Raw genomic sequence first — 23,241 nt, forward strand, 5'->3', positions numbered from 1 at the left:
TTTAAAGTTTTTTTCTCACAAACATTGTAATGAAATTTCTCCTCTGCAATATATATATATATACAGAATATAAATATATGTCATTCCTAAATTAAAAACCAATTAACGAATATCCATTCAACTGAATTTTCGGGTCTGGCCCTACTACTACGGTTTTTATTGGGAGCTTCACATAAAAAAAAAGTTTTTCCTATGGTCTTATTAAGGAGGGGCTCCAAAGTATGGTTGATGGATGAAAAAATGTGAGTGGCCCTATCTAGAGCCAGTGCTTGGTTTGTCCATTCTAGGCTACTGTAAAAACATAGCCTGCAACAAGGCGATCTCCATTGATAAGGATCTGCTCCTTATGTAGATATAAACAGTTCACTGAAGATAATGAAAATACATCAGTTCTTATTTCCAGGTAATTATACACTAAAACATACTTCTTAAATTATATTCCATCTCTGCCAACATATTCCCCAAATCCTACACACTGGACCTTTTATGGATGGTGGGAAAGTTCAATTTTCATCACAAACTGAAGTTGAGGAAAATAACATCAATGATGGGATCAATGTCATATTTTTTGGTAGAACAGCTTATAAACACACATAAGTACACTGTACATACTGTATGTGGTTACATATGTACCTACAGTCTCTGTATACGCACTTGTCTTTAGTCTCAAGTCACAAATACCGCAAACACATAAATACCCAAACCGAAAAACAGATGAGAGGGGAGGAGTGGGAGTTTTTGGAGAAAGAGAGACAAAGACAGAAACAACCTCCTGCTCTTCTTTTTCTCCTCTCTTTTCCTTCCTGTGCTCTTTCCTCCTCATCCTGCCAGCGTGTCTGTCTGTCAGTCTGTCCGTCTCTTTGATCCTGCCCTCCTTTCGAGGCGCCTCTAAAGACAGAAAGAGAAACTCTTTGATGTTTGGTTCTCACAGCGTGACCCCTTTTGACTCAGAAATCATCCGCTGACTCATACACACTATACACACACACACACACACACACACACACACACACACACACACACACACACACAATGATCGATCTCACTGGTGTTGCTGTCCTAGCGTGACCATCTTGAAGGCGCAAGACCCAGAGGATCAATGTGTGTGTGTGTGTGTGTGTGTGTGTGTGTGTGTGTGTGTGTGTGTGTGTGTGTTTGTACCTAGAAGAAGGTTTTGCTGGCAGAGGATTAGGCTAGAGGAGCATCAAAGGCATGGTTTGATGCACAAAGTGAATTAAAAGACACACAAACACCTTCGACTGCAACTATGTCAGCAGGGATGTCAGTGATGTTTAGAAGAGACAGATACTGTCTGGCCCAAAGGTGAAAAGAGTAAAACAGCAAAAAGGTTTTTGGGTTTCGTCAATATGTCTCATAACAACAACAAGCCTCCAGCTCCCTAATGTATGTTTTTCTGTTGATTTTTATATATTCAGCTCAGGAATTTTATGTCTGTTTGTGCACAGTAAGAGGATATTTGCAAAAACTCTCAAAAATGTTATTCTATAAACACCTCTGGTCCAATAACTTCATTTAAATTATCGCAATTATAGGATGAACCACTTTTACATCGTATCACATTCTGCACATCTTTGGGACAGTGAAAGCCCGTCTGTGCGTATTATCAAAGACCCTGATGCAGAATCAGTCCCTGTTTAATTATTCTATCTTACATCTTTAGTTAACGGAACTGTTCTCCAAAGAGGAAAAACAGCACAATTAATTCTTACTTTCTTAACTCTGCAAGTTGATTTTACCGCCACTTGCAATGTATAGAGCATCGGCCTGCTTCATTTAATTCTAAGTGAAACTAACTGATGAACTAGCATGTTTATGATAGTCTTGTTTATGATAGTCTAGTACATGCAGTGTTAGTGCTCAGATTTGGATGAGAAAGAGGTGGTGTTGCTCAGGAAAGTTATAAATATTGGCAGACAAAGCCCTCCAATCCTAAAATTTTAAATGTGTGCTGTGAGGGGGCATTAACCACCGTTAAATGACCTTAAAAGCACTTTGAAACATTCTGACTCGTCACATTTTAAATATTTAGGAATGACCTCAGACACCAACTTAAATTTTAATGAACACTCAGGCTACATTTTTAAGACGACGATGCAAAGATAGTTTCTTTGCAAATGAAATAGCTTTGACACAAGCAAAGAATTTCTGAGTATAGTTTACACCACTCTAGTGGAAAGTATACCTTTCCACCAAATCACATGCTGGTGTGAAAATGTAGGTGCTAGGAGCAAAAACAAGCTCACAAAAATAGTTAACACTGTCAGCTAGATTATATGGAACCTCCAGAGAGAGCTGAAGGAGCTGTGCACCACCAGAAACCAGGAGGGAAGCTACGTTAATAGTTCATGAACCTTCACATCCTTTGTTTAATGAATTTGAAGAACTCCCCTCAGGAAGATAATATAGAGTGTTGCAGAAAGGAGGCGACATGTAAAGCTGTGGCCGCACTGTGTTTGAATCCTTTACGACACGCCACCTACAAACTGCCAGCAGAAGTCAAACCATCTAACATGACGGTTAGTATGTAGCAATAATCCACTTTATCTAAGTTATTATTTATTCATTATACATGTAGATGGGATTTACCTTGCCTACATAAGGAATGTAACCTTTAAGACCATTGCATACAGAGTAAGTTTTGGTCATTGTTACATGTCTAAACATCAGTGAGACCTCAGGTTGTATCAGTCATGTTAACATACTGACTCCAAAGCTTTTGTCATTAATGTTGCGGAGCAGGTTAGATTTTCTCCATTTTTTTGCATCCCTCATAAACCTTTAGAGAGTTCTTTGACGAATAAACTGTGAAGGGAGTGTGGCAGTGGGACACATCTGGAACAAGAGAGAGAACCATGGCTCACAGTATCGTTTCATAACTCAGAAAGCCTACTTTTAACAGGTGAGATTGTAATATTTAGGTGGATGATGATGATGATGATGATGATGATGATGATGATGATGATGATGATGATGGTGATGAGCAAATGTGTCCTTGATTGTTGTCTCAAATTTTCACAACGAATAGAGCAATAAAATGCATCAGGATCAGTGTGTAAGGTTTATTTGCATAACATTTTGATTTTTTTGGATAACAAGTTCAAAAAAATCCATAAAAAAGAAAACAAAACGGTGCAAAGGCCTTTACCCTTAACCTAATCCTAACCTGAACTGCATTACTTTTAACCTAATACTTCAAAGCTAGCTAAGGGCTAACTTAGCATTTTCATCAGGGCTTCTGCTTCTGAACCAAAGATCGTGGACTGATGGTGGGCAAGTCCTGTTGCTGCTCCAGCTGCAGCTAAACCTAAATATGTCCTTAAACCTGGATATGAGTTAGCATGTTTGCCCTTCAATTTCCCCTCATCTATTAGTCAGTGGGTTTTTTGAATGGCGTAAGAGATTTTCACATTTTGTTCTACAATCAAAAAATACCTCAGTAGATATGCCACTTGTGAATTTTGAAGCTTTTATGTCTCTTGAAAAAGGCAGTGCTTTATAAGTGGCCGAATGAGCCTACAAAATGCCATGATGCCAAACACAGCATTAAAGCCTTGTTGTGGTTATGATGAAGTCATGCGACTATGGTGCAATATCAGCTTTTTACCTCTGGCTAATGTATTTAGGCTTCAAAAATCCTAAAAGTTGTGTTCATTTGGGAAGATTATCTTGCTGAACAAAACATGTAAGTGACATTAAAGTTTGTTTGCCACAGAGCTTATTTAGTGCAATAATCCAAAATCCAGTGGAGATATCCCATAGGCTTGTAGACAAGGGAACCAGGGTGATGTCAACTTCCTTGTTGGCTTCCAAAAAACGTCCTCCCTTCAGCCCTCTACAGGGTACCCAGAGTAATGAAAAACATCTTTGAGAGACCTTTTATGCCATTTTCTGTCATATTACTAAAATTACTTCAATTATATTTTATTGAATGCTGGTGTTTTTATAATTTCTATTATGTTATATATTTTAATTGTTAATATTTAGTACGTTAATCTTTGTTATTATGTATGTATTGTCATGATCTTATATACTCAAACCCATGGCAGGGAATTTTTTAAGGTGAATGTAGAGTATGTCTGTGAGACCTAACACATATTTCCACAAGAGTGGACAATAAAGATGTCTGTTTTAATCTATTATTATATTTTTGTCTGAAACCCCAAGACCAAAGGCTGTGGTATTATCAGAAAATTAAATACTGAAGCATTAAAATTGTTAAGTTGATGTTAAAACATATGACACCAGCAATCATCAGAGTGTGTTTCTGTGCTTTATTTTCCTCACATCACCTTAATCACAGCACAGCCACATTTAGAAACATGTAACTGTCATCTGTTTTGATAAAAGGTACTTTTTCCTCAACTTTTTTACAGCTTCTGCCATGACATTTTCTGTGAAATGCTGACATATCTTTGACTGTCTGGAAATAACTAAAGTGAAAAGGTCTGATAACGGAAAAAATAAAAATAATCCTGTCATGGTTTGTGGTTTTGCAGCAAAATGATGGGCAGTTCCCAGTGATCCAGCTGGTTGGTATGCTGAGGGGCATTGCGTCTGGGATGAGGTACAAACACACACACGCACACGCACACACACACACACACACACACTCTTCTGCTACAGAAATCCATTTTCATGATATAGATGAAGAGGAAACTTTTCCAGACGTTTCAGTGATTGTTATGTGAAATTAGATTTTTATGTAACAATACCAGTTCTACCACAATGACATTTCATGACGTGATATCTGATACTGTCTGTCTGCTCGTGTGTTCTACACAAGCAGACAACAGCAGCTTGACTTATCTCTTTCTCTCTCTCACATGCACACATGCTTACATGACCAAACACAAACTCTATTTATTCAAGTTAAGAGCACCTCAACATGTTGGCTGACAGCTTGAAACACTGCTCTCTCTCCCGCGCTCTCTCTCTCTCTCTCTCTCTCTCGCTCTCTCTTTCTCTCTCACACACACACTCCCACACTAGATCCTATCTGTGTTTTATTGCATGTATCTTGCTGTGATAACACACAGATGTGTACATGTACACAGACCTTAAATCCCATTCCCATTTTATCAAAGGTATCTGGCAGTGATAACACACACACTAAATCCCATCAGCTTTTTATAGTAGCCCAGGTAGCTGGCAATGGATAACACACACACACACACACACACACACACACACACACGCATACACACATACACACACCCGCTCAATAAATCCTGTTGATGTTACAGGTACCTGGCAGAAATGAGTTATGTTCACCGCGACCTGGCTGCTCGGAACATCCTGGTTAACAGTAACTTGGTGTGTAAGGTGTCTGACTTTGGATTATCACGATATCTGGAGGAGGACACCTCTGATCCCACCTATACCAGCTCACTGGTGAGGACTCTCTCTCACACACACACACACACACACACAGAAGATATAGGTGCAAACAGTGTATGCTCAAGAGGGCACACTCATGCTGTTTTACAGTATTTATAATTATATTGGTGCCAAACAAAACCTTAATGATCCGTAGTGTGGGCTCAAGTCACATGACTTGGACTCAAGTCAGATTTAAGTTACACATTTGATGACTTTAGACTCAACTTGACAAAATTACGTAAGGACTAGCAACTTGACTTGGACCTTAACACAATAACTTGCGACCTTACTGCCTATGACATCTTTTCAGTACTGTGTGATGAAGGTGTATGCCTTTATGTCATGAGGGGATCTGTACAGCCAAAGATCTTGTCTTTTTTCCACCATTTACCCCCTCCTCTCTTCTTCTCTTTTTTCTCTCCGTCTCTCAGGGAGGTAAAATCCCAGTGCGGTGGACGGCCCCGGAGGCCATCGCCTACAGGAAGTTCACGTCAGCTTCAGATGTGTGGAGTTATGGGATCGTCACCTGGGAGGTGATGTCATACGGGGAGAGGCCTTACTGGGACATGAGCAACCAAGATGTGAGTCAGTACATGCTTGTGTGTGTGTGTGTGTGTGTGTGTGTGTGTGTGTGTGTGTGTGTGTGTGTGAGAGAGAGAGACATTTTTTTGTCACACACTGTCGTTTTGGACTGTATTTGTGTGTGGGTTGGGGGTAGGCTTGTTTGTTTCCTTTGCCGTCTCTCACAGCAGGATGTCTGCATGTCTTGGAAAACACACGGAAAATGAGGACATCAATTTAAGTGTCACAGAAATGTTTGTTCCCAGGAACATCAGACCAAAAGGCATCAGGATTCTGTTTTCCGGCTGATCTTTTCTTCAGGGAATACTTCATTGTCTTGACAACTTTATTCCAATTACCTGCACAGTATGATCAATTTGCCGCTGCATTTCAATACCCTTTTTTTCCCTCTCTGTGCTGGCATGAAAATGATGTTAATAAGCTGTTTGAGGTTACATTTATGCATGTTTTTTTGGTTAGAAATGATTGGCAGCTTTTTAAAAAGAGGTGCACATTTCTCTGCTGTTCGTGTGTTTGAATTTATCATAAAAACTGCTCATCCATTCTTACAGCTGAGTATTCAATTTTACTGTTTAAACCTAAAGGGGATCACGTACAGTACATGAAAAAGGAGGTTCCAGAAGATCGGATTGCTGGAATTTTTATTTTTAGGTTTCTATTCCGAGAAGAAATGTGATACTCAGATTATGGTTACTTTTGGCACTAAAACCCACTTCAAAGTGCCGAGGCTTTAAATCCCAATTCTTGCTTTCTGAAACTATATATCTAATAGCTCTGACACAGAGGAGCCAGGGAATTCCATAAGCCCCCGGTCTGTCTTGAGTTTAAATTATAACATAAATTTTGTTGCTGGAAATCTTCAGATCTTTGCTCACTGACTTCAAAATATTAAAAATGTCCTTCTTTTAGGAAATATTTAGAGGTACTTTGTCATATATTGTCTCAGTAAAACCACATTTTGACACACACAGCTGTACTGCAGCAATGTTTAACCCTTTGAAATATGGATTGACATCAGTTTTCCTGTGGTGCATTCAGACACTTTTCACAAGTATTAAAACCTTTGAACCCTGAGCAAACTGATTTGATTTCTTTTGAAAACATGGGGAAAAAGACAACAAGCAACATGGCAAGAAATATCCAGAAGATTACAAGAAATGAGTAGATTTAAAAATTATTCTAAAAAGGCAGGGGAAAAATGTCCAGAAAACTGTGGTTACAATGATAATAATTACATATTTGACTGTATGTTATTCTATATTAATATTTTTTGTTTGATTTTTTTACTTTGCTCCCTTTCTGTCTTTGTTTTCTTGCTAATTTTCAGGTAATTCATTTTATTTTTATTTTATTTTATTTTTTGCAGTTTTTTGGGGGCAATGGGTGTCATTTTTTTTAAGTCGCTCATTGTCTACCTCCCATGTTTTTTTAAAGGAATCCAGCAAATTCGCTCAGGTTTTAAGGGTGAACTTGCTTTTTAGACCTCATTAACTCACTCCATGTGAAGGTTTTCCATTTGGTTAGCTGTCCCACTGACGAGGAGTTAATCATTGGCAAAATGCCTTTCCAGCTGTAAGACTGACACACATTTTCATCTCATAAAAATAAATTATTCCCCCATTTTTGTCAGCTTTTCCCTGTATAGCATCTGCATCACCTTAACTATCTATTTCCCCTTATTTCACACTATACTCCCCCAATGTCTCCTACCTCCCCCCTGCTGTCTCTCCTCACCTCCTCCCTTTGCCGCCTCACTCCTCATTCCCCTATGCTTGCTCCGTAGTAATAGAAGCAGTCTGTGCAGCAGTAATGACGGAGTCGGTGTAATGACAGAGACAGTTTTATAATGGCACAGACAGTGTATAATGATGGAGAAAGTGTGTGTTACCACTATAGCTAACGAGGGACTGTTGGGGCATTAACTATGCATGAACCTCACACCCTTATCTCACACATACTACACACACAGCTAAACCACACACATACAGGCTGACGTGCATAAAGGCACACACACATGCGCAAAATTTCAAAGAACACGGAACGGTGAAATTGTCAGTGGAGCCACCACAGGTGCTGTGTTCGACATGAATTAATCATGAAAGAGACCTGTGATGTTTTACTACACTCGCTGCTATTTTGATTGACAGCGGTGCTTAGAGAGAATTTATGCGGCACAAAGCCTGAGAAGTGTGTTGGGGTCAAGTAGAGTTCAGGCAGCAAGCAGACAAATCCCCGGCGCTGAATTTACAGTAGGAGCACCGCATCCCCTCAGCTTAACCGTTAGGAAAAGCTTACAAGTACACTAACATGGGCTACTAACTTTAAATTTTACAGTGTGCTGAATAAAATAACATGTTGAAGTATTATTTCAAGGAATTATATGGCGCATTCACTTCATTAAAGGCAGAGTCCGTTTTAAAAAAAAAAAACATAGCAGTAGCACCCAAAAGACACAAACAGACTCAAAAGCTGAAATAACAGGAAAAACAATGTTTGAATGATAAATTCAAGGAGAGGCATTCAAATCCAAAAGGGGAAAAGCTGGCAGGCAAAAGTCCAGAAACAGGCAGAGAAAAAAATAGAGGAATGCTTTGACAGGAAAATCTGGCAGAGCACTGAGGCTGCAGAGCAGGTGAACTCGCGACGATAATGAGCAGGTGTGCAGGTGGATGTAGAGGTCAGGTGATAGGGAATGGCTGCCCTTTTTTGCCACCTGCACTTCATCCCCTCATCAGACTTGTTTGTATCAAAGTCCTGGTTTTTACTTCAGTCTTCGTTGGATCCTTGATTTGTTTGTGTGATGTTCAGTTACTGTGTGATCTTTTTGAGTTTCTGTAACCTGCTGTATCCTGCATTTGGGTCCACCTGCTTCGCATTACATGACACCAAATGTTGTTTAATGGGGGGTTATGTGTGGGACTATTTCTTGGCAAGGTGTAGTGATTTTCCTATGCCTGTTTGTGTGGCAACGTCATGTGACAGTTGTCTTCATGCTAAGTTAAACTAGCCAGCTGCTTGTTGCTTGCTTGGCTTCACATTTAGGTAGGTTGGGCAATATTGAAATACCCCTACTGATGATATTGCTTTGAGGAAAACAGCCACTTTCAAAATTATCATCTAGTATCAAGGTGATGAGAGACACACAGATATACAGTAAATATGGACTAAAGATGGGTTTTTTTTGTTTGTTTGTTTTTTAATTCAATAACTAGTTTAAAGGGATAGTTCACCCAAAAGTGAAAATTCAGGCATTATCTACTGACTTTCATAGTGAAGTTTATTAGTCCACAAGACACTGCCAGAGGCTCATAGGGAAAAGACATTGCACTCATCTCCCAAACAATAACTGAAGCATAACTGAATATCATTCTTTTGTAATGGACCTATGAGGACTATTATTGTGGTCAACCAGTATTGTGTTGTATTACCCAAGCTGAGAGAGTGGCAATAAGCTTTTCATCTAAGTCTTGCCTAGACAGCAAATCAAACCTTATTTCCCCAAAATTTTCCCAAAACATATCCTTTAAACATAAATTGATGACTTAAATAGCTCTCATCATGTTTACATCACATAGCTATCATTACAAAAAAAATCAAGCCCTCAGATTCCTTGTGGGTTTGTTTACATAAAAAATAATTACTGGGCTAGATAGAAAGAAGATAGTAACTGGATGTGTGATTTGGAAAAAGTCTGAAAAACAGATATTATGTGAGGTCTTTTCACAAACAGACCATGTTATAACCCACTTGTGGTTTAAGCCATCAGGTTGGACAACAATGTGAGTTTTAAACATTGCATCTGTCATAATTAAAGCTGCAGAGACATTTAAAAAAAAATTACTCCCATATTCCTGGCACAGGGGGCCGAATAATTTGAGATAATGATCATGGAACTTTTTCCTTTCTTTGATTATTTTTTTGGGTGGCAAGGCAGCTAGTTACTCTTTCAGTCAAAGGAGTTTTTGAATCCTGTGATGTTCAGGATAATTACATTCTGCACTCAAAGGTATGCCAGCGTATTTAGCACAACATCCCTGCAATACAAAATTCTCGCCAGAAAGTTTTCACATAAAAACCTTGACAGATCCTTATCATTCTCAATATCTGCATAATGAAATCAAAAGCTCCTCTTTGTAAAACTACCTGCCTCGACATCAGAGACTGCAGCAGGCGTCGCCGCCGCTGCTCAGCAATGAATATCCGGATATTCTGTGCGACTGCATGCTGTGTCAGGATGAAGTTCTCAAATGGAAATTGAATCCTCTTAACTAATCCAATTTTTTTCTGTGGTTTTAATTAAAGCTGAAGGAGGCGAGATTCTTCTGTAAAAAAAATACACCTTTCAAAATTACAAAGGAGCTGAAACAGAGAACTCTTCTTTTCCAACAGGAAGTGACAAATCAAAATTTGAGCACAAAATAGAAAGTGTCCCTCAAACAGCAGCGAGAGAGCTGGTCTCAACTTTGGATGTTTCATCCCTTTGATATCCTCAGCGTCATAGAGCAACACCATGCTGTGTGCAATTTACTGATGTCTGATCACAAAATAAATTCCTTTCAAAATATTTTTCCCCTCTTGTCACTGATATTTCCCATTTCCCCTGCTAGTTAAAGTGGGCTTATTTAAACACACACAGAAAAGTACTCTCATCCTTTTTCCCATCTATGTCTTATATGTTAAGAATTTCTACATTAAAAATCTATATCTCTTCTCTTTGTGTAAATACATTTTTGACATCCTGTGGTAGGAGATACTTCAATGTAGCCAATAAAAAACTGAATTTATACAACCCCTTCTATTATATAAAACTACGCTTGACCTCATAAACTCATGGTTAGAAGTTATCTAGCGGAACAATATCATGTGTCACAGGCGAGTGTTTGGACATTAGTGTGCAAATATGGTGTTTGCATTTCCAACCTGCCGTGGACGCAGTTGAAGTGGCTGGAATTTATTCATTTCTTCGTCTTTCTATGCCTCCTCATCCAGCAGTGTGGGTGATGCAGGTGTGGGCGGAGGCAAACACTCTTGTACAACTAAAACCAAACTGTAGTAGTTCTCCAGAGACTCCATGCTCTCTAAATCACTTTACAGCAATCAAATCCTTGAACGCTTTCATCAAATCTCTCTCAAAATGATACCACGCCCACATATTCTATCACCTCTAGAACTCATCGCCACATTAGGGAAGCGAAAAGAATATATAATAATACAGTAAAATATGAAGCTGCAAGATGCTTTAACTGCAATTTCTCTTCATTATGATACAGTGGAACCTGCTTATGGAAATCATCATGCAGTGATCGACCACTTCTATGGATCAGAAAGCTTTGGACAGAATCATTTCTAGAAACGCTGTTTAACCCTTTGAAACCTGAGCAAATTGGTTCTTTTAAAAACCATGAGAAGAAGGCATTGAGCAACAAAAGAAAAGAGGACTTCTTTAACAAGAAATTATTAAAAAGGACAAGAAAATTACCCGAAAGTTAGTAAAAAGGAAAAAATAAAATAAAAGGTAAAATGACCTGGAAAAGGTGTGTTAAAAATTATAATTATTCTGTTACATAATTTTAAATGTCTAATAAAGATAATCAACTATAAATATAGTTGCTGTACACACATTAAAATCATGACAGTAAAGCAGCGAAAAGTAGTAGTTGTGTGATTTTTCTAAAAACACAAGGATAGCAGAAGAAGCTGCAACACAACACTGACATATTATCACGTTATCATTTGTGTTAGCAAACAGTTGCTCATTTACACATCCAGCAGATACGACAAAACAAGAGCATCATTTGAGTTGTGAGTCTGTAAGTAAAATGGTAAATGGGCCTGTACTTTTATATAGCATTTTTCTAGTCGATCAACCACTCAAAGCACTTTCACGCTACTAGTCACATTTACCCATTCACATATTCACACACTGGTGGCCAAGGCTACTGTACAAGGTGCCACCTGCAGCTGAGTTTTTAACTATTCAAAGACATTTACACACTAATGGAAGAATCACTGGGAGCAATTTGGGGTTCAGTGTCTTGTCCAAGGACACTTTGTCACGCAGACTGAAGGAGCAATGGACGATCAGTGCACAACCTACTTTACCTTCTGAGCCACAGCTGCCCCAGTCCAATAGCAAGTCTATTTTTGGCTCTATTTTGGTCTCCTCCAGCCCAAATGGAAATATCTGGCATATTAGCCTCTAACTGCTTCATTATGCTTCACCATCTCATTTCTGACTTTGCCTTTCTGCTGTTTGCTGCTGAGTAGGAGGTGTTGAATCTTTTTTCTGAGAGATTTTTTTCCTTAAAACATCTGCCTGCTGCATCTGAAAACAGCACTGATGAGACAGTGAACTGTAAAGTTGTGGGTCGTGAAACCAAAACTATGAGCTGAAACTCAGCTGTTAATTCTCTGTTGATTTGTCTCTTGTCCCTTTTACCTCCTTCCCTTCTTTGACCAGGTGATAAATGCCATCGAGCAGGACTTCAGGCTGCCAGCCCCAATGGACTGTCCGGTGGTGCTGCACCAGCTGATGCTGGACTGCTGGCAGAAAGACAGAAATGCACGGCCAAAGTTCCCCGATATTGTCAGCATGTTGGACAAAATGATACGCAATCCTGCATCTCTCAAAGCTGGCACCAACAACGTTGCACCTGGGTGAGGAGAGATACAAACTCATTTATATACACAAACACACTCTTCCTGTGTCACTGAAACAGTATTTTTTTCCCTGTCTCTCTTATTTTATCTACCGTCTGCAGTCCTTCCCATCATCCCTTGTTAGACCGTGGAGCTCCAGACCTGAGCAGGGTGAGCTCTGTTGAAGACTGGCTGGCTGCTCTGAAGATGACCCAGTATCGAGACTCCTTCCTGGGTTCAGGCTTCACTTCTTTGCCACTCGTCACACAAATCACAGCTGAGTAAGTCTACCCTTTTTAACTGCCTCTCTGCTTTTGCGTGTCTGTCTCTCCCTGCCTGCGTCTTACAGTGCTCACCTGCCAAGTCAGTGTCTTGTTAGTTGGACAACTGGCATGGCGACTGGTTGGCCAACTGCTGTCCATGTGCACGTCTGAACAATCTTCCCAGATTTAGTTGCTTTTGGCCTTTCTTTCGCTTTTTATCATATAAATAACTTTGAGTACAAATAAAGAACATCAGTATATCACTGCCAAATAAACTGTATTTGCTGTAAACAGTTTGAATCATTGTCAAAATGATAAGAAGCCTTTTCCTCTGAGCGATATCGTTGATGTTGTAGTGTCTTTAAAGCTTTCATGTAAATGTTTCCCATGCCTGATGTAGCTGCCGTTTCTGCTCATGGTTTATTCTCTTTTTTTACTTTAATGAATGTGTTGGAAGTGAGATTTTTTAGTATGCATTTCACTCCCTTCACCATCTGCCATTGTGAGAAATTTAGGGAGTTTTAGCTTCATTTACTTAGTATAATGCACTGTAGGTATGCATTGTGTTGTTTGCTATTTAAAGAATGGGTCGATTGTTGCTTTTTCTACCTAAACAAGTCTGTAAAGGAGGCAAATGAGGGTCATTCATCCTGTCTAAGAGCTTCAAGATGTGACTCCTACTTCTGCCATTATGTTTGACTGACGCACCAGCCTCAGACTGGAGCTGGTCCCTGTACACTGCTCTGTGGGTCAAACATAGAGGATGAGTTTCCCCACAGGGATTAATTAAGGATACTTTAACATAGTCTTAGTGGAAACAGCAGATAGAGCCACACAGAATGGGCTGTGTGCCAGTGAACTTTATTTAAAACACTCTTCCTGGATGAGGCACTGCTATTCAGGGATGGTAAAGCTTCCCAGACAAATCTGTGAGTGCTAATTCACATATGTAGGTATCAAAAATAGGTGCTTTTTGGATCCAAGGACTCATATGATCAAAAAAATATTAGGAGGTTCAACTTTTGCTTTGTCAACAAGCTATTTAAAACGTGGGAAAAGGCAATGAGCAACTTGGTCAGAAATGTCCTGCAAATTGCATGAAATTAGTAAAAGATGACAGGAAAATTACATGAATATTTGTTTAAAAAAGAGGAAAATGTAATTATTGTTTATATATGTATATATATGTGTGTGTGTGTGTGTGTGTGTGTGTGTGTGTGTGTGTATATATATATTATTCCACTAAAAAAATGTCACAGAAAATAATGTTTTAAAATGTTTTCAGATTTTGGGAGAATCATTTTCTTGTTAATATGGGTCTTTGTTTTTTGTTTTTTTAACTAATTTCTTTCAAATCTTTTGGCCATTAAAAAAGTCAAACCAATTTGCTCAGGTTTTAAGGATTAATAAATGGGCTTAGCACCTACGCGTCTCAACTCACAGTCTGCATCAGGGCATATAACAAGTGGCAGCTCACAGATATACTAAAGCTAATATCAAGTGTCCGGCAATTAGAATAGCACCTGATAATTGTAACAGTGAAATCTACGGAGTGTACACACACCTAGGTCAACCCCAAAATAACTATTATTTTTATCCAGCAGTGTGCCTTAGTATATTTTTGGGTTATGGCTTTTTAACAAAGCAAATTACAAGTCTAACCTCCCCCGCCTTTTTTGGTAAACCTTTTCTTAGTTTTGAAACTGCAACACAAATAAATGTTGTATTTTGTGTGTTAAATGTTACATCATATGAATAGTTGCCTGCCCATAAAGTCAATAACATTACTCTAGTTTGGTTGTCAAACTTTTTACTTTAATTTGAATCCCGCTAGAACTGTATTCTATTCACAAGATGTTGACTATCAAATATGTCTTGTTGATGACAACCATTGCCGTCATGAAGTTGGTCGTCTCCCTAAGCAGTTGGTTGTCTCTCTTGTATTTTAATGGGGAAAATAAAATTTAAAAAATAATAATAAAGGCAGTTTTAAAGATTAATTCACAAAGTTAAATTCAATTGAAAGTTTTCATTGAAATGCAATGACCTAACACATCCCCTGAAAAATATTACCCATAAGGACTTTTTTTTTAATCCTCATGGAGCAATATAAAGAACAGTACATATAACAACAAACCCTGAAAAGAAAGTGACAAACATCCTCAATGGGGATGTTTTGCTAGCAACTAAGATAACCACCACTTGTTAATTAGTTTGGAAAAAAACTAACAAAATTATATCTCTACCTCCTTACTTTCTTATGGTAATACTTGATTAAACCAACCAACCTTAATTATGTTTTGGTGTAGTTAAAAACAAATCGCACCAAACAAAACATCTGATCAGTAAAATAACATTTATGATGTACATTATATTTTGCCTCACTGTTTTAGTGTGCCTGCAAAACATATATTTTTTTAACATTACATTATATATGAAAAATACAACCTTTCTCCGCTCCCTTTCATCTTTAAAGGAGCTCTATATGATATTCAGTACAAAGCTATGATTCAGAGTCTGATTGAGGTTGCCTGCACACGGCTCTCAACACGGAGGTCGGCTAGTAGCTAACAGTGCTAACTCCATAAACAGCTCTAATAACGGCAACATTGCTGACAGAGATAACCATTTTAACTTGGTGAGAAACCAGTATCAACAGAATACCTGTATCATTACATAGCAAATAGTGGTTTGCTTCTATGTTAATGTTTTGAACTCTGTATGCATCTCCATTGAAGCAGTTTGTTTACAAAAAGAGCACATCCATTAATTCAAAAAGGGTATGTGTATGTGACATCTGTGCATTTTACTCCCTGAAAATAATTAGTAAAACACAGTCTACTCATTTGTTATTATTTATTTAAACTAGTCACAAGCAGCATTTGCTTGCTGTGCTTATTTAGTGCAATGACACTTTTTTTTATTCTATCCAAGCACCACTCATGATTAGTGTCGTAATGATTGAAATATTTGCTCATACCAACTATTAAATGTGTTCCTCTTTCTGTTTTTTTTCCAGAGATCTGCAGAGGATCGGAGTGTCTTTAGCCGGACACCAGAAGAAAATCCTGACCAGCGTGCAGTCGATGAGGCACAACATGGATGATCAGTCTCCAACTGAATCTGTGTAACCACAGAGGGGAGTGACACAGTATGAAATATTTGTCAAGTGTACAGTCTGAACGAGCAGGCTGTCATCTTTACATGTCTGTTTTACCCTCACGCACTTCAGTTCGCCTTTTTTAGAAAACAAAACCACTTTACATGTTTTTAATAATCACCGTGGCCATTTGTGTGTCTGCATGGCCTCAGCAGTCACCGGGTCCCTCCTTCAGTCATTGGACAGACTTCTTTCACACCATTTAGCAAATTGATTTCAACTAAAGGGCCTCTTGGAGGGAATTCAATGTGATGTTGGAGCAAGAGGAAAAACAAGGCAGACATGATTTGTGACTGCGAAAAAAAAGAAAAGAAGAAAAAAGAGAGAGAGTATCTGGACTTTTCTTTCTGACTATAACGGGTACAATCACAGACCTCCATTCCCTTTCCCCTCAATTTCTGCCTGCAAGATATCTTCCATCATTGAAATCCACAAACCAGTTTTTACCAGCTTGACTATCTGAGTCAAGGACGACGTGGCCTGGTTTTTATGTAAGGATAAATCGCACAAACATGCTACTGTGAGGAGGACTGAAGGAAACTGACTAAAAGTATTTAAACGGAGACCCATTGCAGGCTTTTGTTATCTCCAGTATGTTTTGTCAAGACCACTTCAGCGTGTTGGTGAAAATTGCCACCATTTGAATCCGGACAAGAGCCAACAGTTAGATGGGACTTTGTGAATCCATCTTCATATTGAAGAGTCTGTACATAGTATGATACGGGATGTTTTATTTCCCATTTGCTTTCATTTTTGCCAACAGCATCGAACAATTAATTGCTACTGGACTATTTTGTGAGCTCTCTATGATTATCTTCCTCTGCCTGACTCATCACTCGAACACGCTTTTAAGTGCTGTGGACTGCAGACCAAAAACAAAAACGGAAGAAAAGGTTTCATAGCTTTTCTGTACTTTCCATGCAGCCATGAAAAGATAAACTCTTCCAAGCAGAGAGCTGGCAAAGCCTGGCCTACTTAAAAAACTTAATTCAGAGGTTACTCATAATGGATGATGTTTTACAATCAGCACATATGCCCTCTGAGTAAAGGCAATTACAGACTAGAAAACTGAGACGAAATCAGATAAAGAAATATTAAACTATTGCAGTGTAATAAGTATTTTTCTTTTCAAGCTTGGAAGCAACTGCAGACTTGAAAGTGTAGAAGAAGAGGACAAAACGGCTTACGAGACTGTAGATATTGAGTCATTATCAGCTGCTGAAACGCACCTGTTGTGGCGGGAGAAGGCAGAAAAGGTCTTCTCGTCCAACGTTTTTGTGATTTGGCTGCGAACCCTAAAGCTGACTGCCAGTCAGGCATTAATACAACGCATGAACAAAGCAGAAATCCAATGCTCATGTACTGTCCACGCATGGAACAAATCTCATTTCTGTCAAAACTGTATGGCTGCCATCCAGATGGTAATCATCACTCTGCAGCAGGCAGGCAGGCAGGCAGGCAGGCAGGCAGGCAGGCAGGCAGGCAGGCAAGGGCCTTTGTATCAATTCACTTTTATTCATTGGCTGCCGGACATGTCATTGTCGTCTGTTTTGACAGCCACATTTCCTCCCGATTGACATCAGTGATTAATACTGTTGCGTCAGTTTGCAGATGAAATGACATGTAGTGACCTATCCACGTTCACATCTGTGGACAGCAACCTTTTCAGTCCCGGGCGTTGTGCGACACTCATTTACGAGCAACGAAGAGTGATTCCTCAGGATGTCAGGGAAAAGATCTAACAAGAAGAGATAGTCAAAATACAAAATGCTGGAGGGGTCGAGAAGGAAATTGCCGGCGTATTTATCATGTTTTGGTGCGGAAATGTGATGTTTGACTCACCAGTCTTGACAAAATATGATATCAAGAAGGCCTGATCTCGCTCTGGGGCACAATGGTGGAGAAGCACTGGGAGATCTCTTTTATCTCAGCGCTGAGCAGATTACCAGCTGTGGAACAACAGCATGCCTCGCTCTGCCTTTAGCCCAAACCTCTGGTCATGCGTGTGCCCCCACATCCCGAGGATTACCAGTCTGCAGCGCTGATTGGATGTCGCGATTTTTAATTTGTCATCCCCTCCGAGGCGTGCTTACAATGACAGAAGTGACAGTGTTCAGTCGTTCGCTTTCAACACGTTTTACTGCTGACATGTCCTACAGGACGATGTGTTTGTGTTGGTCTCTCACTGCTGCTCTCCGCTGCTGGGACGGCCCAAACTCTTTTATTTATGAATGTTGTGACATTGAGAGGTCCGTGACCATTTCCACTTTTTTGGAAAAATCCGCTCCGCCGGCAAAACTGGAATTGCATTTGTTGCCTGGCAACGATAGCTTATTGAACATTTTATCAGGAAGTACTGAGATCAACTGGGAGTGTGTCAGTGGTTCAGAGGCATAATTCGTTGTAAATAGATGCCTGTGGAAGAACAGTTACAGCTCTGGCTCGGGGGTTTAACACTGAGTGAGACGATGAGTGCGCCTAAGAGCTCATATTGAACGGCATCTAAAAAATATGTCATGCAGAAGAAATGAAAGCTATCAGCACAGACAGGCTTCTTAATACATTATGTAACATGTAGCTAAGTGTGATGTGTCTATCCTTTTTTTCTTCCAGTTAACAGGGTTAGTTGTGAGCTTTCAGAGGCATTTCACATGTTCCTGTGTCCGTGTTTGTGAAAAGACAATGAAGGCATAAATGATCTACAGCACGACTTGTATTTCTACTACGACACGTCTTGGTTTGAGCACAAATACACAGCACAGAGAGGATATCTCAGGAACACAACCGATGTGAGTTTCATCCACATTGCTGCATAAAATGGGATGGTTTATTGGTAAATCATGCGCTATATAGAGAGATTAATACAAGATGAAGTGCTTTTAGAGTTCAAGGAGAAAACTGTGTTTGATGTTGGTTTTCTGAAGTGCTTATTAAAAGTTAAATCCACCCTAAATCCAGCCCCTAAAAAAGAAGGAACACATCACTAAATCCTTTGAGAGTTTTCTATTTGTGTGTGTGAACAAGAATCTTGTACAAGAAAAACAAAAAGACACACTTTTAGGTAATGAACAGTAACCAGAGTTATTACACTTTCTGATTATATCAGTGCTGAATGTCTGAGTGCCGTCTAGTTCAAAGCTAAATTACATTTTTAATCCTTTTTATTGAAAGTGGGGAGTTTTGACATCAGGCTTTTTTTAATGTTTCTTTTTCTCTGAAGTTGGAAGTCTATTGGAAATTGCAAATTACCAAGTGTTCTAATGAAAATGCTTTTTTAAGCTTACTATACTTTACTATTTTACACAAAAAAATCAGTGTTTTATCATTCAAAGTAAACTAAACTGTAAAAAAAAACTGTAATGTAAAATCTGTGGAAACATCTGCCAGTCACTGTAGACTTTTTAAAGAAAAATGTTTCCTGAAGGCATGAGCTGTGTGCCAATTCCATATTGCAGTGCACACTAAATCTCAGCAGGTTATGAGTAGTAGGAGTAGTGTGTTCATGCTGAAATATCCAAAACACATTACCATGCAAACTAAAAAGAACTTTACTATTGCATTTGCTGTTGATAAACACTTGACATTTGAAAGTTGCAGTTTTTCTGCTGTGCATTGGTGCATGCATTTATCATTTTGGCGATTAAAGGTTCCAGATGCAAGTTTCTGTTAATATTCAGTGCTACCACATTGGCACGTTGCATGAATTTCCTTATAAAAATGTTTGCAAAGCAACTTTTTTTTAACCATCTTAAATCTGCTTTGTTTAAATCCAGGTTTATTTTTATATTTCATTTGCTTTTTGCTGGCCCATTGCAGTGATTCTTGGCACTATATTGCTGCCTGTACACCAGTGAAATAATGTGAAACCATTGGCAGGAATGTGAATCATGCCGCCAATGTTTCTGTGCATGTGCATTTGTTTGAAAACATCCATGATCATGAATCCATATTGCCATTAGTGGTACCTGTACGGTACCTTCAAGTATGTTGATTTATACTATATAAAAAAGTGTTAGTGTTTTTCTTTTTTCTCAATGAATGTACGTAAAGATGAATGACAAATCTCCACTTCCTCCCACTGCAATTTCCCCCAAAAATTGCGAGAAATTAGTTGATTTGTTTTTAAAAAGCCAGTGTAAATTGTTGGTTGTATCCCTTTTTTTAAAAAAAAAAAATTTATTTTATTATTACTTATTTATAATTATTAATCTTATTTATTTATCTTATTATACTATCTTATTTTTTTTCAGCAGTTTTTTCTACTTTTTACTAATTTATTGCTAATTTTGGGCCATTTCTTATTTTGTTGCTCATTGCCCTCCCATGTTTTTAGAAGAAATCAAGCCAATTGTCTCAGGTTTCAAAGGATTAAGGTTTCTCTTTTTGTAATACTTACTGTTCATTTGGACATACTTTTGTTATTAAGTTTTGCATCATACTTGTTGTGTGGCACCTTACTGCTCTGAAAAAAAGGTTGACATGCTTTATCTGTGACCACTGTCGCTCTCTTTTGCAAAACCTAACTTTTTGCAGCTGCAGTGCATTCTGGTCTGCAGGGATTACTGTCAACGGGGACGACTGTGATGAATTTGTCATTGTTGAGCGGCGCTACAAATGGCAGCTGCAGACAAAAGCCCTCGCTCTCTGACTCTGAGCAACTAACACCAAAACCTGACATTTACTGCAGATATTTTAGATAGAGAAGTCCATTCAGACGCCACTTTAACTGTGCTGGAAATATATCCATGTCACGTTATGTTTGGCCAATTAACCACTGATACAGGGAAAAACAAGCCAAAATACAACAAAATAGACCCAGAAATGCAAGATGTGTTACCAGAAAGACCTCTAAGTACTTTTGGGTGGATTTATCTTTTAATTGCAGTTATTTTTTCTGTAGGCTGCATCGACTCGGCTGCTTCTCTCCTCTCTTGTTGCTTTGGTGTAATGGATACTGTAGGTGAGGCAGGAGATGAGAGGGAAAAAGTGAAAGGGAATAGGTAATAGAAAGGGCAAGAGGAGAAGGGAAGTATAACAGAAGAAGAGAGGGGAAAAGGGAGGGGGAGAGGCAAAGCTCGACACTCGCGTTTGAATAAAAATGAGGCTGGGTGTGGAGAGATTATTCTTTCTCTTTTTCTCTCGCTCTCTCTCCCTGCTCTACCCGGCTGTCCTCTTTCTTCTCCTAATGCCCACAACCTCTCTGTACAACTCACTCTGCTTCCAGTCTGCATCTCCTCTGACTAACAGTTTAAAGGCAATCGAGTTCAGCTCTCATTTCTTTCTTTGATGCACTATTTTCACAAACATTTTAACTTGTATCTCTTTATGATGAATTGGCAATGGTCACTTTTAGAAAAGAAACAAACCTGCGTGACTTGTGGGTTTTCAAGGAGAGCATTTATCCCAAAACTGTGAAAGTAAAAGGTCTTCTCTACCCAAAAATGAAGGGTTTGTTATCTCATTTTAGCCTTTGCTCCATGTGTCCAGTCATTCAGTGTTTCATCAAACTATCCAGAACTAAAAGAGTCTGGCTGTACACTCTACGAACATGCAGCAAAGTTTTTTCTCCTTTTCCAACTATTTAATTTATTTTCTTTCCTATTGCTTGCCATACTTTTCAGAATGTATGTAATGTGTATTGGTTTCTCTTAAAAAAAAAAAGAAAAAAGAAAAACAGCTCAGTAATCAGCTGTGGTCTGCCTTTCTCTGTTTACCTACAATATTGTTAGGTGTTACTGCTCATATAGTCCGAGCATCCCACTGTAATGTATTATAATGCTGTAATATAATGTGAGTATGCGCACGCCCATGCATCTTGTGTGTGTGTGTGTGTATGTGTGTGCGTGTGTGTAATATATTGTATGTGTGCTGTTCAGCGTGCAGTAAAATGTTTGTACATTGTGCGTGTGAGTTTGTAGCTGTTACCTTTCTGAGTCTTACATTTACAATGCACTGTTTGTCAATAAAGAAAACAAATCAATCAAGCTGATCAGCTTTGGCGATCAATTAATGAGCAGGTGATCTCTAAATGAAGATCAGAGAAAAGGAAATAGAGGGTTACACTGTATTATGAATCTGCACCTCTAAAGGTTGCTAATCAACACATTATGCCTTCCTTATGTTATCCAGTGTTATGCATTTTCTGAGGTGAAAACCCCCAGAAACAATATCAGTGGGTTTTTTAAATATTGTTGGGTTTTTTTTGTTAAATGTCTGAAATAAGGTTTGTGGTTAACACAAGCTTAAGAGCAGTCAACATGTAGTTCTAAAAGTTAAAATACGTCAGTTAATATCCTACTCATGAATTTTGAGGCTTAATGTGAAAAAAGGCAGTTGCTAACAAGATGGCCAAATAAGACTACAACATGCTAAACCTCACCATGCACGACTTTACAGCCTCGTTTTGGTGGTGACGTTGAGTCACGCGACTGTAGTGTAGTTCATTTATAGCCTTACATTACATTACAAAAGACTACAAAAATCTGAAAGTAGTGTTCATATGTGAAGATTATCTTACTAAACAAAACATGTAAGTATCATAAACATTTGTTTGCCACAGAGCTTATTTCTGTAGTAACCCAAACTCCAATTGGAAAATGCCTTGGGCTTTTTGACAGTGGAACCAGGGCAATATTAACTTCTACATCGGCCTACAGAAAAATGCCATCTTTAGTGCACTCTGTTTACAGGATACCATTTTTTCTTTTCTTTTTTAGGATGGGAAGGGTACGAGATGGTTAAGGAGAAGGCTCAAGTGTGAACTGTTGCACCCTGCAAAACCACCCACCCAGGTAAAAATAACTTTTTAGGATGTTATCTTACATACAGACACATCTAACGGGAGTCAGACCTTGATGGTAATTAATTACTCCAATCAGATAACGTACCGTACATTTCTTTGTCATTAACCCCCCTTTTTTCAAAATAAAGGTATATGTATTTGTTCACACATAGCACATAAAACACAGAATGTGAAGTTACTAATTAGTTGTAATAACAAAGCATCGCAGTCATTTTTATATTTTATTAGTTCAAATACTATTTTGTAATACTTTTAATACTATATTTTAATACTAGTATTATTATGCACAAAGCACTGGGGTATGTTGGACCCCAAACAGTGAGAAAAAAACCCAAAAACAAAACATCAGGATGGCAGACACATAACTGAGTAGAACCGATTATAATAATAATAAT

The 23,241-nt window shown here is 38.6% G+C and overlaps 1 protein-coding gene across 1 annotated transcript in view; it reads left to right on the top strand.

Annotated features, from left to right (window-relative positions):
* LOC121964183 (ephrin type-B receptor 1-like) overlaps positions 1-22,028 on the top strand; it is a 110,354-nt gene extending 88,326 nt beyond the window's left edge. Inside the window, exons 15-20 of the mRNA XM_042514399.2 lie at positions 4,518-4,585; positions 5,265-5,412; positions 5,832-5,981; positions 12,443-12,639; positions 12,744-12,902; positions 15,904-22,028. Of these exons, the coding sequence (XP_042370333.2) occupies positions 4,518-4,585; positions 5,265-5,412; positions 5,832-5,981; positions 12,443-12,639; positions 12,744-12,902; positions 15,904-16,015 (834 nt within the window). The 3' untranslated portion in view covers positions 16,016-22,028. The remainder of the gene's footprint in view (positions 1-4,517; positions 4,586-5,264; positions 5,413-5,831; positions 5,982-12,442; positions 12,640-12,743; positions 12,903-15,903) is intronic.
* Positions 22,029-23,241: the final 1,213 nt, after the last annotated feature.

This window comes from Plectropomus leopardus, chromosome 5, assembly GCF_026936395.1.
Source record: "Plectropomus leopardus strain MGB_pleo_1.0 chromosome 5, ASM2693639v1, whole genome shotgun sequence".
Lineage (NCBI taxonomy): Eukaryota > Metazoa > Chordata > Actinopteri > Perciformes > Serranidae > Plectropomus > Plectropomus leopardus.